A 17,536-nucleotide genomic window follows, 5' to 3' on the forward strand; every position below is an offset into this window, starting at 1 on the left:
TTCCAGTCCTCAATTCTATTCGGAGGAAGCTGACCTACTGGAGCACGGCTCGCCTCTCACTAGCCGGCCAAGCCCTAGTAGTTAACCAGGTCCTTCTAGTGACGGCCTGGTACATCGCCTCGTGTTGGTGCTTCTCCTCCTCCTGCGTAATGCAACTTTGCTGCCTAGTGCGGAATTTCCTTTGGTCCGGATCAGACGGCTCCAGGGATTCCAAGGCCAAGGTGGCATGGGCGACCATTATATAACATCGGTCAGAGAGAGGGCTTGGGATCATAGACCCAGAGTATCAGAGTATGGCCCTCTTGGGCAAGCTAATTGTCCGCGGCCTCACACCGGGAGGGCAGATCTGGAAGGTCCTATTGCAAGAGGGTCTTCAGGATTGTAGACCAAGGCTTGGCGATGAGTAGAGGCCGTCCCTAAGATGCATCTTCACGTCAGCCCAAATCACCCTTCCTACGCAGCTTGCTCCGTGTGTGACAAGGTCTCCGTAAGGCCCTTATCCAGAGCCCCCCAGGCTGCTAGGAGGAGATAGACCGTCAGTCGGTGATTTGGAACCCCTAGGTCAGGGACTGGGAAGGGGCACAAATTGGCGAGTGCCCCCACATCCAATGGGCTGATTGGGAGGCTGGCCCGGCTTATACTATCACGATATGGCGGGAGGTGTACAAGATGGTGGATGAGGAGGTGCTGAAGCAAGCATCAAGCTGCCAGCGAGGAGTGGAGTTGAGGAGAAGGGAGATAGACGCAATGATACCTCAGGAGTGGCTTGCTCCCTCGATCCGAGAGCCGATAGAGCCAGGGGAGGTATGGGCTGCCAGGTTTTCACTAGCAGGCATCCCCCTACAAGTGGCAAGAAGAGTGGGTGGCGCTCCACCTGGGACATTTTTCACAGTGCAGGAGGGGGAGCGTCTGGCTCTTGACAAAGGGCAGCAGGATGAGGGGATAGCTGTCCTTTCATGGAAAAGGATCCGGGTGGTTGGCCTTCAGGGGAAGACATGGCAGCTGGACCCTTTGGTCTTTTGGCAAGAGCTCAGGAAGTGGTGCCTCTGGATGTGGGAAGGAAGTCCACTTGAGGAGTTGGAGTGGGATCCGGGAGAGTGGCTTTGGCCGGCCACTGCGGTCGCCAAGAAGCCACCGAGGTTCCTGGAGTACATTGCCAGGATTGACAGACACGTACTGATGCAGGAGGACATGGATTGGGCACTATCACGTAGCAAGCACTGGGCGGAGCACAGCATCACGGAGCCGTTCCGACAAACCTTCTGGCGCCGCCTATGGGACAGCTGGAGGCCGAGGAGGGTATTGTACTTTTTATGGCTAGTGGCACATGGAGGCTTGGCGGTGGGAAGCTGGCTTGCCTAGATGCAGAAGGGAGTTTGTAAGTGTTGCATACAGCAGTCGATGGAAACCCCAAAGCACTGCCTTTGGTCGTGTGAGGCGGCACAGCTTGTGTGGAGAGGAGTATGCTGCATCTTGCGCCGCATAGCACCCAGCCTTGGATGTATCTCTTGGGGTGCTTTCTGCTGGCAGGCGGTCAGCCAGGGCCGTCACCTTCTGTATGAGGCCGGGATGCAGGACACGATATTCATGATCGAGGCAGGGTCGTGCGCAGTGGTGGGTTTAGAGGCTCTACCCATCCACCAAGTACTAGAGCCCATAGCAGACCGCTCTGAGGTATGTGAAATCATAGGGAGTCTTACTGGTTGGCATATCTGGAAGGCGCGGTGTGAGGTGGCTTTCGGTGGGGAGAGACTTTCAGTACAGGCGATCCTAGCGGAGCTCTGGACCTTCATCATCCACTCCCTTTGAGGCCGATGGGATCAGGTGTAGGGCAAGTCCAGGGCTCGTCAGGAGCTCCGAGGTCATTTCATGTGCACTTGGGGCGGCCAGGACCTGTTCTTCGTGATGCAGGCAAGCAGCCCCAGATGGCGACACACACTCCCCCCCCCCCCTCCATGGCTTCTTGCCCCTATCCCCCCCAGACCGCCTTGAGAGGCTTGTATATATGATGTATCTGTGACTTTCACCAGCTCCAGCTTGGTCTGTTGAGCATGAGCACTTCTTTGTATTCAGGTTTTTTTCGGAAGTAATATAATTAGCCACACTTTATTTGCAGAAAAAAAAAGCTAGACATGTACTCCTGTATCCCTACATGGACACTTTCATCTTGTACATCACTTTAGGTTATTCTCATAATATGTAATTGATCATCTTTTAGCATGTCACTTTTGGATGTCTAATGATGATCAGCATTGTACATGGTTTTGTCTCAGGCCGATTTTGGCCTCAAAAGATGTTAATATATCTTTCTTTCTTTCTTTATCTCTCTCACATAATCTACATTCGGTGAAGCAAGGTTGCACCTCAACATCTACGCTATTTGAACTCTACATAGATGAGACAATAGTATACATAGAAACTTGAAAGAGTGTGAGGCTTACAACAACATATAGATGCATTCCAAACCTCTTGTATTGATAGAGAGCTCTCAATGAATCTAGGAAAGACCAAAATTTTGGTTTTCAACATCACTCAGGCATGGGTGACTAGAGCAGAGCCTTAATCTACTCTTTAATAAAATAAGAGAAACAAAAATTCTATCAACGACACCTTGGAGAATTATTCCTGAGATAAAATTGTAGAGTACAAAGAAGGCCGGGTAAGGGGCAATTGAGTACATCATACGTACAATGGTTCTATGAACAACCCATTTGGTGGGCTATAGTCATCATATGAGGGACTAGGTGAACAAAGTTGCTGGAATCCCATGTCCACATGAAAGCATCTTGCCTTCTTGCTCAGAACTGGTCTGCAGCCTCTCTCATCTCTTGCAGATTTACCAAATGACACTAAGAGAGAGAGACTCTAGGCCCTAGAAGAGCCAAGACCATGTTATAAATAGTGTTGGGGGGAGTGTCTTCCTAGTGGGGGACATGCAAACAGGTCTCAGACCTGGATTGGTCGCTGTTCCAAAGGAAATATCCTGATTGGGATGATTGCGATGAGTAGTGTATCTTGTAGAAGACGGAGGACTTATTCGAGAGAATTTGAATTAGTCAAGTTCACAGGTTGCTCTTATTAGGGGATCAATGTAATGACCCATTGCAATAGATGGTATATAGATCTGGATCTGGTTTACTTGTATGATGAATGACCTCTCAGATTATACCGGGGGCAGTTATGGAAAAAGCTTTAGCTTGTGAATTTCATTTTTTTGGATATCCCTGTGTGGGAAGTGGTGCCAGCTGCTGATGAAGATTGTTATGGATAGGAAAATAGTGGCTGATCAGCAGTCATTGTTGACCTTTATTCTTATCTTTTCTGTCATAGTCACAAGAGATGATCATTTTTGGACTTGAGGATTGCAGGTATGGTAGCTTCTTTCTGTCCCATGTCCCATTCCATGTGAGTATATAGTCATGAGTGACGACAATTCCACCCGGTGACCTGCCCTGGTCCCCACCCCGTTTTCTATCACTTGTGATTATGTTTTTCATAGAAGAGCTGTCAGTGCTGCCATATTTACAAGCCTTCAGCATGTGCAATACAACGAGCTGATGGCATTTCAGCAAAACTAAATACATCAAAGTCCAGTCTGGTGAAAATGCTCAGCTTAAGAATACTTCCTACAAAGCTAGCCAAGCACTCAATTGTGGGATGAAAGAATACTACCATCACCACCAGCCCGCCCCAAAAAATGAAAAACCATCACCGACCCCAACACAAACAAAACCTTCAGCTGCCCACAAAGATAGAGATAGAGATAAACACTGCCACAAGGTGTTTGGGGGTTGTGAGATGGTGTTATAGACTCAAGCTTGGCTAAGTTATTCCCTTATTGTTTCTCTATCATATACTGAAGGGGCTGCATGCCTTCTTTGAGCTGTAGCCAAGGTAGAAAGAAAGAGGACCCAATGAAATCTGTTCTCCAAAGATGTGTGTGGTCTGAAGCACCTGATAAAACATGTTCCCCTGTACTAATGCAGTAATGGCAGCCTTCTAAACACATCGCTAGTTGATGCTTTGATTTCGCAGGAAGTCGCAAAAGCTACTGATCATGCTCCAAACAAAACATTTTACCTATGGCGGGTTAACTACCCTCATATTGTGGAGCACATCCTGGAAGACATGTTCAGGGCTGCATCCAATGTTGGACGGCGACTTGCACATGAATTAGAGCAGGAACAAGAGGTATTATGTGCGTTGGATGTCAGCTAATCTCTTCTCGCAAAATGCAGTGGGTTTGGATACCACGAATTAATCAAGTGCAAGAGTAATCATGTTCCTTTTGCTTTTCTTTTTGGAGGGACTGTAGGCACTGGATGTGCTGAAGCAATACCATCATTCTAAAACAACTAAAGATGCAGCCCATGTCACACTCACCCGCACTCAACACGAGCAAGTGCAACGCATACGCCGAATCGCCAGTGCGTTGGAAACGTCCTTGCTCAAATTAGATGATTCGATATTGTTGTTTTGTGACTTTTGAGAATCTTGACGCGAGTCTCGCTTATCCTCCGATATTGTTGTTTCAAGAAATCAAAGTTTCTCTTCTTTTCGTATTTATGGACTTTCCACGTTTTAAAATCTTGTAAAACTCAAGTGTTCTTCCAGGCATCTTCTTTTTCAGAATTTCGTGAACTTAAAAATAATACAATTCTCTCTCTCTCTCTCTCTCTCGGTAAAAGCCTGAGACAATGTTCAATGCTCAATAGCGTTTCACACTTAGAACTATGCAACTTCTATTATAAAGTAATTCATATTGCAGACTATGGGTGTGGGACTATATAAACGTGTACACCATTGCAACTGCTTTAGTTACTATTCGACCTGTAGAATCTCAATCATCATACTTTTCCTTATTAATGATTTTGTATCTATCTATATTAATTTCTTACTCTTAAAGTTCCTCTTACTACTTTAGTTATTTTTAAGCTTCATGTTGTATTTGGACATCATCATATGAATTTCTATTTGAATCATTTCGTGCTCCTTATTGGCTTTCATTACCTATCTTTGAGAAGTTTTGGAACTTATCCCTTGTGAGCACAAATTTGTATAGTCATCAACAATGGTATATCATCAAGGGGTGCAACTGCTCCAAACATGTACACCATTGCAAACTCATCCAAAAATCAAAATATTCCAAATGTTTGTTGGAAAATACGGTTAGTAGTTACAAAGGTAAAATGTATTGTAATTGGCATTTGTTATGATAGACATTGGATATGTAAGGATACTTTTATGTAATTGACATGTATCCTCTCATCTTTCCAAAGAAAAGAGACCTACGAACGCATAGTGTGATGCAACAATGGAGTAGAAACTTGTAAGGTTTAGGTTACATAATGAATATACAGTACAATGATGTATGGCTTAGAATTTGTAAAGCACTCATAGGTGCCTTGCCTTCAGCGAGCACATAAGTTAGGAAAAGATTGGTTAACCTCTTGGCCATTCACACTAATTGTCTATCCTTTGACCTTGTGGTCCATATACCCTTGTGCCCCAATCTAGACTATCTCTTGATCCTTTAACAAATGCCTTAGCATAGTGGTCCACTACCTACTATTAGTGTTACGGGCGAGCTATTCTATAGATTGTGTCTACTCAAGATTCGTCTTGATGGTACTCCCCTCTTTTGGAATAGTTTTTGTCTTCAAAAACAAAAGTGGGAAATCGCTTCTCGAGTATTGTAATGTTCTCCTAAGTAGAACTTTATTTAGGTCTATCTTTTTACTTAACCAAAATTTATTTGCAAATATGATTATGTGTACGATACTCATGATAATCTAGATCTGTTTTAATTCATGAGGTTGAATCGATTGTTCAATAATTTCTACTAACATTTTTTTGTCTACAAAACTGTCATCATTATCAGGCTTTCTTTGCAATTGGCTAACATGAAAAACATGATGGACTTTATTAGAGGAGGGATCTAATTTGTATATAATTTCACCAATACATTTAAGGATTCAAATGGGCCATAATATCGTAGAGATAACTTAGGAATTAAACTTAAAACTTCTTGAATGTTTTGGAACATATATGTATACATATATCTATGTTCATTTGTACATTTTTTATAATGGCCTTGAGCTTGTTTAACATTCAAGCGTGTTACTTTTAGCACATCAAAATGTAGAATTAGGTTCACTCGCTCAATTTACCCATCTGTTCGAGGGTGATCTGTAGCACTTAGATTTAGCATTGTATCTAATCTTTTGAATACAACTATTTAAAAATGGCTATTAAACTTTTGATCATGATCGTTGATGATATTTGCTAGCAAGTGATAGAATTGATAAATATTCTTCACAAATAGTCGGGCTAATTTAAGAATTTTAACAATTGTCTTTGTTAGAATAAATCTACACATCTTAATAAGTCTATCTATTATTACACACATGGCATCATGACCATGATTGATAGCAAGAAGTTCAACAATAAAATTCATAGAGAGGCTTTTTCACTTGCCATTAGGAATCTCCCAAGGAAGTAAACTTGTCTACCTTCAGGTACTCAGCTTTGTTCGATTGATACTTTTGACATTGAATAACATATATTTTCTATATCTTTATGCATTATAGACCAATAATAATATCTATGTACATGGACATAGGCCTTTCGTGTCCTTGGATCATCTACAGTAGGGCTATCATGATACTCCTAAAGAATTTGGTGCCATGTGTTTGTTTGGTGGTACACATATTCGATCTTTATGAAGTACCCATCATCAATTGTAAAGTTTTTTCAATGATTAAACTCATCATTGGTTAGAGAGGAGTCCTAGGTGGAGTTTACATCTTGTGTATGAGTTAATGAGGGATCACTTTGTTTAACCACATTCCATACCTGTTACTAAGATTGATCGTGCTCACATTTGTCTCTTGGAGATTCTAATATATCACTCTTTAATATTGTAAATGAGAGTGTGTAAATCTTAGGTATTCTACTTAGAGCATTAACTTATCAACCCTCGCGATATTATAGTGTGTAGTCAAACTCTTGAAGAAATTCAGTCCATTGAGCCTTTTGTTCTTTCAAATCTTTTTGGATAGTAAACCATTTGATGCTCTCTTGATCAAATACTTCAAATGGAGCCTCACACAAATAATATTGCCATTTTTCCAAAGCATGGATAATTGTGTAGAGCTCATGTTCATAAGCAGAATAATTCTATTGAGCCTCATCTAGCTTTTTACATTCAAAAGCTACAGGTTGACCCTCATGGAGGAGGATGACTCCAATGGTTGTGGCGCTAGCATCAATTTTCACCTCAAATAGTTTGCATGGGTTCACTATAGGTAGGATTGGAATAGTAGTAATAACTACTTTAATTGATCAAAATTGTGTTGTTGTCCCTCACCGCAAGAGAAAGTGCAACTTTGATCTTTCAGTCGATTTGTCATAGGAATATTTATCTTAGTATAGTTTTTTATAAGATTATGATAAAATCCTTTTAAATTAAGGAATATTTGTAACTCCTCTAAATCTGTAGGATGAGAAAATTTCACATTTAGTTTCCTTAGTATAAAGTTTATGTTACCTAAGCAATTTAAAGACTAAGTGAAGATATTTTCAATGTTTTTCTTTAGATTGACTAAAAATAAGAATGTCATTAAGGAAAACAACAACAAATTTTCTGAGATATTGATATAAGACACTATCCATAAGCATCGTGAATGTGGTAGAAGCATGAGTTAGTCCAAAGTACATAACCAAGAACTCATAATGGCCAAAACGGGTTTGAAATGCAGTTTTTGATACATTCTCCATGTGTATACGCACTTGGTGGTAACTTGACCTCAAGTCCATCTTTGTAAAGTATTATGCTCATTTGAGTTGATCAAACAACTCATCCACTCGAGGAAGCAGATACTGATTTTTAATGGTGATTGTATTTAGACCATGGTAGTCTATGCATATACACATGGACCCATCATTTTTCTTCACCAACAATATTAGCGAAGCCCATGGAGAAGAACTAAGTTGAATAAATCCTCGTTGGAGATAATCAGTCGGTTGCTTCTCCACTTCGGTAGCTTCATTGGCACTAAGTTGATAAGGTGGTTGACTAATGGGTTTACTTCTTGGGAAAACATCAATACTATGTGTTACATTATGTTCAAGGGGTAAACCTAGTGGCAAGTGCGGAGGAAATATGTGATTGTGTTTGTTAAGTAGTTGGTGCAACTTATTATGTACATGTGGTAGAGAATGAAAAGTTTGTAAGAGAATGTTGTGGTGAGGAATTTTGTTTCAAAGAGAGAGAGCATGGACTTAATTTTTCATTAGATTCTAGTAAATAAATATTCACAACATCATTAAGAGAAGATTAAGACATGTGAAGAATAAAGGAAAACAATATATAACAAAAATAGACATTTTTTATTTCATTATGTTTGGCCAAATAATGAAGTTCAATTATATATATATATGAGGGGATAGCAAAACATTCTCTTCACCTTGTAATAAAACATGCACACCATTGTCTTCAAATACAATATTATTATGTTGATAACTATGTTTTAATGATGTAGCCAAACTGTACAATTGTTATCATCCCAATGCCAGATCTGCCTTAGTAATGTTCTTAACTTGAAAGTTTATTTTCATAGTATGCCCTTGCACTTCCAATGGAACATCACAAACTTTCGCATCCCACATATCTTTGTCATCCCCATTCATGAGAGAGATGACATGAGTACTAGGTACTTGGGGAAAATGTAACTTCTTAACCAACAAATAATTAATGAAGTTGTGAGTCAACCCATCATCCACAAGAATACAAACTTATTGTCCATTGATTGTACCATGTGTTCAGACCAAGTAGTGGGGGCCAAACGTGGGCTGCCATGGTGCAATAGTCAAGCAACACTCATGCTCATTAGTGTGATGGTGGCTAACTTGTACATCTAAATATTTAGAACAGGCTTTTAAAGGAAGCATATGCACCATGTGTACTATCGTTTCTTTGTTGTTGTTTTTATCAATCTCATTGCCTTTGAGTTTTGGAAATCCATTTTTTCATAAGAGCCTAAGTAATTGAAGCATAACTTCTCCTTACGTGCTCTCACAAGCTATTCGCTTGAGAGTGGCCCTCTAGTCCCTTTAGGCTTCTTAGTATTCTCCTCTTTGGAAGTAGCATTGAACTTTCTCTTCCCTGCTAATGCCGATGCAGTTTTTGAATGTGCAAATGCATATGCAAATGTTTTCCTATCTAACATATCATAAAAAAATTGTGCACACTTGATGACTTCTCTAGTGTTTTAGGATATTGAGTTTTCACCTTGGCCTTGTACTCATTGTCCAAGCCTCAAATGAATCCCTTAACCTTTTAAAAATCATCTAAGCCATCAAGTTTGAGAATTATTTCTCTTTATTTGGAGATTTATTGGGTTAGTGGCAAACTGTCCATTGGACACTTATCTCAAGCAGTCCAATAATGTTCCTTTTCATTCTTAGGAAGAAAATCCTTTTGAAATATTTTCTCAAACTTGGCCCTTAGGATGAGTAGTGGCATCAAGACTCGTCCACCACTTGTAGGCCTTTCCCTCAAGTGTGAGGCTTGCCTCAAGGGCTCTAATAGAAGCTCGTGTACACTGTAATCGATGCAAGTCACTCCACTTTTATAAAAAAGTATTGATTGCTCCTTATTATGATATTGTTCCTCTCCTCAAAACACATGAGATAGGAAAACTTTATTATTCAGAGCAAGTCGAAGGCTTATAACTTTATGGTTAGTTTCCTTGTAGTTAATCATTCTTGGGTATAGACAATAGTTGGATGGGTGACTTCCTGAGAAGTTGTGTCTTTAAGTGAACGCATACACCTTGTGTGTAGCCAATGAAGCCTTCGTAGTCTCATTGCCAAGTATGCCAATGTCTATGCCTTGGTTGCCCCCCTTGGTCATATGCCGTGGTAGCATGCCGGTAAGAGTCGTGTGGTTGTGGGGTTGTGGTGACATGCCCATGGTACGTGGTACGACAGTTGTGGGGTTGCACGACAAGTCCATTGCATCAGTATTGCAATCTCCTTGATCTTTTCCTACAGTCTCACTTTGATATACCACTGTAAAGCACTCAAAGGCACCTTGCCTTCAGCAACCATAGAGGTTAGGAAAAGCTTGGTTAACCTCCCTTGAAGCCAATGAAGCCTTTGTAGTCTCATTGCCAAGTATGCCAATGTCTATGCCTTGGTCGCCCCCTTTGGTCATATGTCGTGGTAACATGCCGGTAAGAGTCGTGCGGTTGTGGGGTTGTGGTAACATGCCCGTGGTACATGGTACGGCAGTCGTGGGGTTGCACGACGAGTCCTTTGCATCAGTATTGCAAACTCCTTGATCTTTTCCTACAGTCTCACTTTGATACCATTGTAAAGCACTCAAAGGCACCTTGCCTTCAGCAACCATAGAGGTTAGGAAAAGCTTGGTTAACCTCCTAGCCATTCAAGACGATAGCCTCTTTTAGCACTATGTTGGTCTCTTTAGGTAGATCCATGGACTATATTTAGACCCTGACTTTTAGTGTGTCCATTCACACTATTTGCCTATTCTTTGACCTTGTGGTCCATATAACATTATGCCCTAATGTAGATGATCTCTTGACCCATTAATATCGTCACCTTAGCATATTGGTCCATTACCTACTATTAGCACTACGGTTAAGCTATCTTGTGGATTGTGTCCTCTCTCAAGACCCTTGTCATGATAAAAATCAATTGCCTAAGGAGGTCCCTCAAGTTGCCTCCATGTTGTATATGACAATATATATTAGAATGCATTCATAATTATAGTACAAGGTTGGATATCCAAGCATTTGGTAAGCAAGTGAATGTTGAGATGCCTTGGAGAATACATTGATATTGCTCAATCCCTAATCTAAAACTAAAGCTAGTCAAATTTTCCATGCTAGTCACGAATTGCCTTGTGGGAGAATATCATGACCATGAAATTTTGGCCTTTAGTAACCTTTCCAAAGGGTTTCCCATGAGAGAATCATCTACGAGTAAATTTAGCTCATCATTAGAGGGGCCATGATGGATCGAAAAACACCACCTTTAAGGTTTTAGGATTGTCACATAATTTGATGCACATTGGAAGTTGTACGCAATGAAAATTTGACATTGGGATGTCCTATTACCACCATTCTCTCACATTCCCTCTTTGTTTAGGAACTCATGAAGAGAGAGAACATCATTAGGGCTAGAAGATGTATTGTGTGATCAGAATAGCTTTGGCTATTTGAGCGAACTGGAATCAAGTTAGATGATGATGAGGAAGATGTGCCACCCTTGCACTGTTACTCCTCTCAAAAAGCTACTAGCTTCTTGTAATCTCTCGGAGATGCTAATTCTTCCCACAAAAGTAGGATTTTTGGTTCTTATCACCCTTGTCCAACCTTAAGAGTCGTGGTATAGTTTGTTGTAGCTTGAGAAGGCAGTCTTAGTTGGATACCATGAAGAAGTGAGTCACTCGTGCCATGTGTCTCCTCTCATAAACCTACTATCTTCTTGTAATCATCTGCGGTTATGACTCTTGCCATAAAAGTAGCACTTTTTCTTCTCATCATACCTCTCACAAATTGTAAGTGTCATTGTATATTTACCTTTGGCTTAATAATGCAACATCCCATACAACAAAGATATATATGTGGAAAGCAAGTGATAAAGATATGTGGGGTGATTGAGTTACTAGTTTATATCCTTCTTTCAATTTGATATGATGCACAATGCTATTGGTATCCCTCAGTTGATAATATTTAGTAACAAATAGCCTTGGATATTTTGAAAAATGGCTAAATACTTAACTCATTCACCATCAATCAAAATTCATTTCCTAGCATGTTTATTAGCTGAGGTAACCCAGCATTAATTTCACACTGCTAATTATGCATTTCCTACTATGGGTGATGCATTTTCTATATAGGATTTACTATTTTCTCCTCTTCTTTTGGATGCTAAATTGAGAGTCCAAAAATGTCAACATTTCTAGAAAGTAAACTGACTTTCCATTATCTTTTTTATCAATGCTAGAACTTTCTGAGTCTCTGGTCTCATCCCTTTTAACATCACTTTCATGTCCACCTTGAATGATAGAACATGCCTTCATATAAAGAATCCCCCTCTTATGAGTGGCTTTGTCCAAATAGAGTTATGATTTGCCTCTATATCAATCCTATCTTGATCTCATACTAATAAACAATGCTTGCCCCAAAATGACATGACATGGCCCGAGCTTTGTGAACATGAGTCCAAGCATGCCTTCTAGCCTCCAATATTAGTCTCCAAGTTTTCAATGACTCCCAAATACTTTACATTTGAGTTGTTAGCCATTTTAACCTTAAACATTGCTTTTCTTATCATTTTAAGATGCATTTACAACATTGTCTCTTCAATAATTGCATAGACTTGTGCACCACCATCTACATTAACTTGATCAGCTTTTATTTCATATATCTATGCATCCATACCAAGTTTAATATTCTTCACATTTGACAAACACACGACCTTCCCTCTACTCCTCCCTTTTCTGATAGTAACTAGCCCATGCCATTGTCTCCTCAAGGATGAACTCATTTGCAGTAGTTGTCCATATGTAACATCAGTTTTTTTGCTTTTAATATCCTCAATTAGGTTGTAAGGAACCTCATTGACTCCCAAGGCAAAATCCCCCATTTGAATTTTCCTTCCTTGTCTAGCCTTCTTGCTAGTCTCTAGCTCATCTGTGACCCATTTTCCTTTTTTAATTCTTGCTATCCATTGAACTTCAGTTTCAGTATCCCTTTCTTTGGCTCTCTTATTGACCAAAATATTTGCATTTTTCCCATCATTAGACATGTTTTCAATTAGATTCATACTAGATGGGCCTTTATCAGTCCTTTCTAATTGTTGCCTAGTAGATTCAGGTTGTCACTGGTCTTGCTACAGTCTAACATCTTGCCTAGCATTTTGTTATGGATGGGATACATCTCCTCTACTGTTCTTCTTGGATATGGACAATCAAGGAAATATGTCCTCTTTTCCTATAGTTCAAGCATTCAAAGTTCTTCCACATGTTTCTTGGGGATCCTCTGAGTCCCGGTCATAGTAGAGGTTGCCTAGCTTGCAACATATTCATGTTAAAATTCGGATTTGCTAGCTACTCTTGTAATTTCTAAAGTACATCATCATCGAATTTCCTATAACCTTGCTATATACCATTTTTGGGTTTCTTAAATATCCTAGGAAGATTTACAACTTGTTGTCATACACCTCTTGGTAGTGCTAATAACCATATTAGGCATTTGTATTATAGGTGCATGAATGCTTCTTAACTATTCCAACCTTATTTGCCACTTCTCTGCTTTTCCTTGGCTATTTTAACTACATTCTCAAATGAGTCAAGGTCTTTTATCTTTATCGTTTCTTTGATTTTAGGTTCGAGCAAAGAAACAAATTTATCATTTTTCAAGAACATGAATGGAGTCTCCTCCATACCCCATGTAACGGTGTCACATGAGTGGTGATCAAAGAAAATTTTCTCACACAACCCAAAGACAAGAGAGAAAAGGAGTGCCAAAAAAATGAATGACAGTATCAGAGTGTAGAATTCAACAAAATAAATTTTATCAAACATGAGAAAAATGACAATACCAAAAAGCTTCTTGTAGCCACATAGAACATGAACAAAATAGAAAACATGCTCTTCTATAAAATAGACATTGAAGGTATTGAGTTCAACGAAGAAATTCTCTACAGAAAAACAATCTTGTACCTCTTTCAACAAGAACCAAATTCCACATCCACTAGATTTTTTGTGTGACAAAATCTCCACATTATACGAGCCTTAGGCTTCAATTCTCCATTGAAATTGCTTTTTATGTGTGATGCTCATGTCTTCTCACATAAGAGGAAAATTCTTACACATAAGAAGGTCCCCCTCCCTTCTTACACCTTGAGGTTCTCTCCCCCTAAACAACAAGTGTTTTAGAAAAGCTATATGTGTTTCCTTCACGTTTTTCTTATTAAAAGGCCTTAATATAGCTTTTCTTCTTTTAGTTGCTATATAATATACTCTTTAATATAGCAACACAGAGTATATTATATAGCTGTTCTATTATAATTATAAGCACGGCTCCCACCATACCTGCTTGTGAAGAGCATGCACCAAGTGCATTTAACAAACGTTTTCGCATTTTAAAGGCGCAGATTCCTTAAGCCAACTCCACACATTCAACAGCAGATCGATAATCACCCTTTTGCGCCATGCTCATGTCATTGTGGTGCTCATGCGGGCTCCGCTCCAAAACACACGAGCCTTCTCTCGTACTGTTGTGCCCTCCATTCCACCATCCAAAACCAACAGTCTCTCACTGCTTTATATGATCGTACCACACTTACAATTGGCCACCCCTACACTATCCATTCTTCATCTCAACCACCCACCATCTTCATGTCCCCAAGTCCACACTCCAAACACAAACACATAAAAACCTTCAAGCTTTTTTATATCAACCTTGCAAGTCTTACTGTATATTGCTTCTTGCTTGGTGACATAGGCAAGAGAAATTATATTATTTTTTTGGACTCACAATGTGTGCTTATTCTTAAGGATAAGAGGAGAGAAGTAAATGAATCCATCCTTCTTGCTAGATTGAGGTCTAACATATCTAAATTTGCTTGTTCTTAAGAATGATATTTTTCTATCAATTAAATTTTTTTATATACTCATTATTTTACTGCTCTTTTTATTAGTTGTATGATGCATGAGCTTCCTTTTAATATACATCAAAAGGTTGAGATTCTTGATCCTTTAATCTCCCATCACATGAGGCTAAGTGAGCTTGAAGCAAATGTATTTGACAATTGGCTTAGTAGAATTGATTTTGATATCTTAGAGCTTGTTATGATTCCATATCATGAAAAGTAAGTTGTTTGATAATGTTTTCTACTTTTAAAAGAGTTTATTATAATAAATTATTTACATATGATTTTTCAAGATCTTATTGGAGCTTGATTGCCATAGGCTGTGTGGATAAGCAATATTTTTTATTAATTCCTTGAAAGAAATATAATATAGAAATGCTAAGATATAAGTTGAAATTTTTCAAGGCTCCTTGATCATTTGAACATTTATCTACTGTAAGTACTCTAAATTTTATTTGTTTTTTATATAGAGCTACAAGAACATTAATTAAAGTTCTACAAAAAAAAGCCTCCTATGCCTTTTAATCTACTTACGTAAATGGTGTATAGACAAGTTGTGGTAAGCTTTTTATCAAATACACCAAGATACTTGATTTCATAAATTACCATAAATAAGTTGTTTAGTTTTGCTTTGTGTTTTTATTTGTAGAACCCTCATCAATATTATAGTCATTCTTGTGGTTGAAGGTTAATTGTAAATGCCAAAAGATTGGTTAAGTTTATTTATCTTAATGACCATAAACTTGTCGAGGTAATGTAGAGACGACTTTTAATTTTAGGATATTTCTCTACTCAAAAGAGAGAACATTGCAAAATAGCTTTCAACTAACATTCCTTTCTTTGAAATATATTATAGTTTTTCAATGATATTTACAATAGTGAGCATGTTTGAAATGTACAAGCAAAGATTTTCAAGTACATACTTGTCAACTACAGACAAGAAGAACAAGGAGACAATAAGGGAGTATAGGAGGACCTAGAGATTGTGGAAGTAGAGAAGAAGGGGCCCTCAACACCTAAGGTAACCAAAGCATCAAAGAAGGCAAAATAAACTTCTAAAAAGGATATTCCTCACAAAAAGAAATAGCCTTTGTGTATTGTCTTATATAACCTTATGTATATAGATCATAAAGAAAGAAAATACAAATCTGTTGCAATATCTGAGCTTCTATTTATATTGAAAGTAAAGAAATTTTTTCTTCAATATCCTTGCACTAAATCTTTCTCTCTCTTCTCTTTGATATCTACAAAAAAATTAGCATAGATATTTACCATTCAAGAAGTGAAATCAAATATATATATCCTATATATGACTTGTTGTACAAACTTACTCGTTTCTTGTTAAATTAGAATGCAAATGGACATGACAATTCAAGATCAACATTATGTAAATCAAGCCTCTCTTGATGTAGTGTGTATGATGATCTAACCTTTAGTATTGTAATAATATCTTCATTGAGCCAAATATCAATGTCCACATCAAAATTTTAATCCGAAGTAACTAGACTACTATCAACATAATGCCATTTATTGTAATAAAATCTAAGGATCAAATTTTGAATAGCAAGCATATATTTATAAGTAATAGAGACTTGATCTATCTTACAAGTTATCTTTCATTATATCCTTGTATTCCATCCCTCATCAACAAATTGTAGGATATGATCATACGCTAGTTTATTCTTTGTTGACAATATATCCTTTGATCTTCATATCTCAACATTGAAAAAGAAGGAATAAATGCATAATAGATATAAATGAAGTAATCTTGCTTAGCCTACTTGAGATATTAGGTTTCAATGTTTTCTACATCTCAGAAAAGATTTTACATCTATAGCTCTCACTAGTGGTTGAACTTGGTAAAGACCACTCAAGGCTTGTAAAATTAGTCAAAGGAAATATCGCTCCCCATTGGCCATTATGCATAGGGATACTATAAGAATGGTCATATTCTTTGTGATATGTGTTTTTCTCTTACCTTTGTATATTTTTTCTCTAATGAAATCATGCACAACATCAAGAATATCAAGAATATAATTGATGGGCTGCCATTCCTCAAGATTAGAAGGATATACATCTACAAATAAAAACAAAACTTGTCACAATAAAATCTAATCCCAAGTTTAATAAAAGAAAAACATTGAGAATAAAATACTTACAGTTCGGTCTATATAATGGAAGACTTGAAGCTCTAGGTTATAAATGTCACTCTCTATGCATAAATACATGTTGTATTAAATCTCTTTTATGCTTTTCTTATTTGATCCAAGTCTAAAATCTTTGATCTTACCCTTCCAAGTAGCGATGAAGGAGCTCTAACATCTCTATCTTTTCCTTCATTTTACTTGTTGCATGGTAATCTAGCTACCTAATTTGCTAATAATGGTAAGAATCCATCTTCCATCAATTTGGACTGAATTAAATACAAATATGGATGTGATTTCAAAACTTGGACACCTTATTGAAGGTTGAGTTTCTGTATCCATGCAAAGAGAGAGGAGAGAGAGAAACAAGCAATCACCAAGGAAGGAAAGAGATGAGAAAAGCAAAACAAGGGAGAAAAAAAGATAAACACTAAGCTTTTTGGCAATTTGGATTTAGTTTCAATTGTTATTATCATACAATCCCAGATATATTATTAATGCAAAGTGATCGAGACTCTATGCCATTAATGTAAAGGATGTCATAATCACAACTAGAAGATGATAAATATAGATAATAATAATAATAATTTGTAGTAATATTATATCCATGTTTGTTTATCAAATTATTTTTTGCATTTTTAAAAATAGAATTTCTGTTACGGAAGCTTTGCTCTCATTGGTCTAGAGCACTCTCTCTCTACATC

At 38.2% G+C, this 17,536-nt stretch overlaps 1 protein-coding gene across 2 annotated transcripts in view; it reads left to right on the top strand.

Annotated features, from left to right (window-relative positions):
• The window catches only part of LOC148028803 (RNA polymerase III subunit RPC82 family protein), a 165,607-nt gene extending 159,583 nt beyond the window's left edge, over positions 1-6,024 (top strand). The window contains exons 13-14 of one of the 2 annotated variants that reach the window (XM_087687593.1): positions 4,036-4,191; positions 4,316-4,854. In XM_087687593.1, coding sequence (XP_087543719.1) covers positions 4,036-4,191; positions 4,316-4,489 — 330 coding nt within the window. In that variant the 3' untranslated portion in view covers positions 4,490-4,854. Of the gene's footprint in view, positions 1-4,035; positions 4,192-4,315; positions 4,855-5,881 lie in introns of those variants that run through there. The other variant, XM_087687594.1, reaches the window with a different exon arrangement.
• Positions 6,025-17,536: the final 11,512 nt, after the last annotated feature.

This window comes from Lygodium microphyllum, chromosome 11, assembly GCF_053477565.2.
Source record: "Lygodium microphyllum isolate KBCC chromosome 11, Lygodium_microphyllum_v1.1.10, whole genome shotgun sequence".
Taxonomy (NCBI): Eukaryota; Viridiplantae; Streptophyta; class Polypodiopsida; order Schizaeales; family Lygodiaceae; genus Lygodium; species Lygodium microphyllum.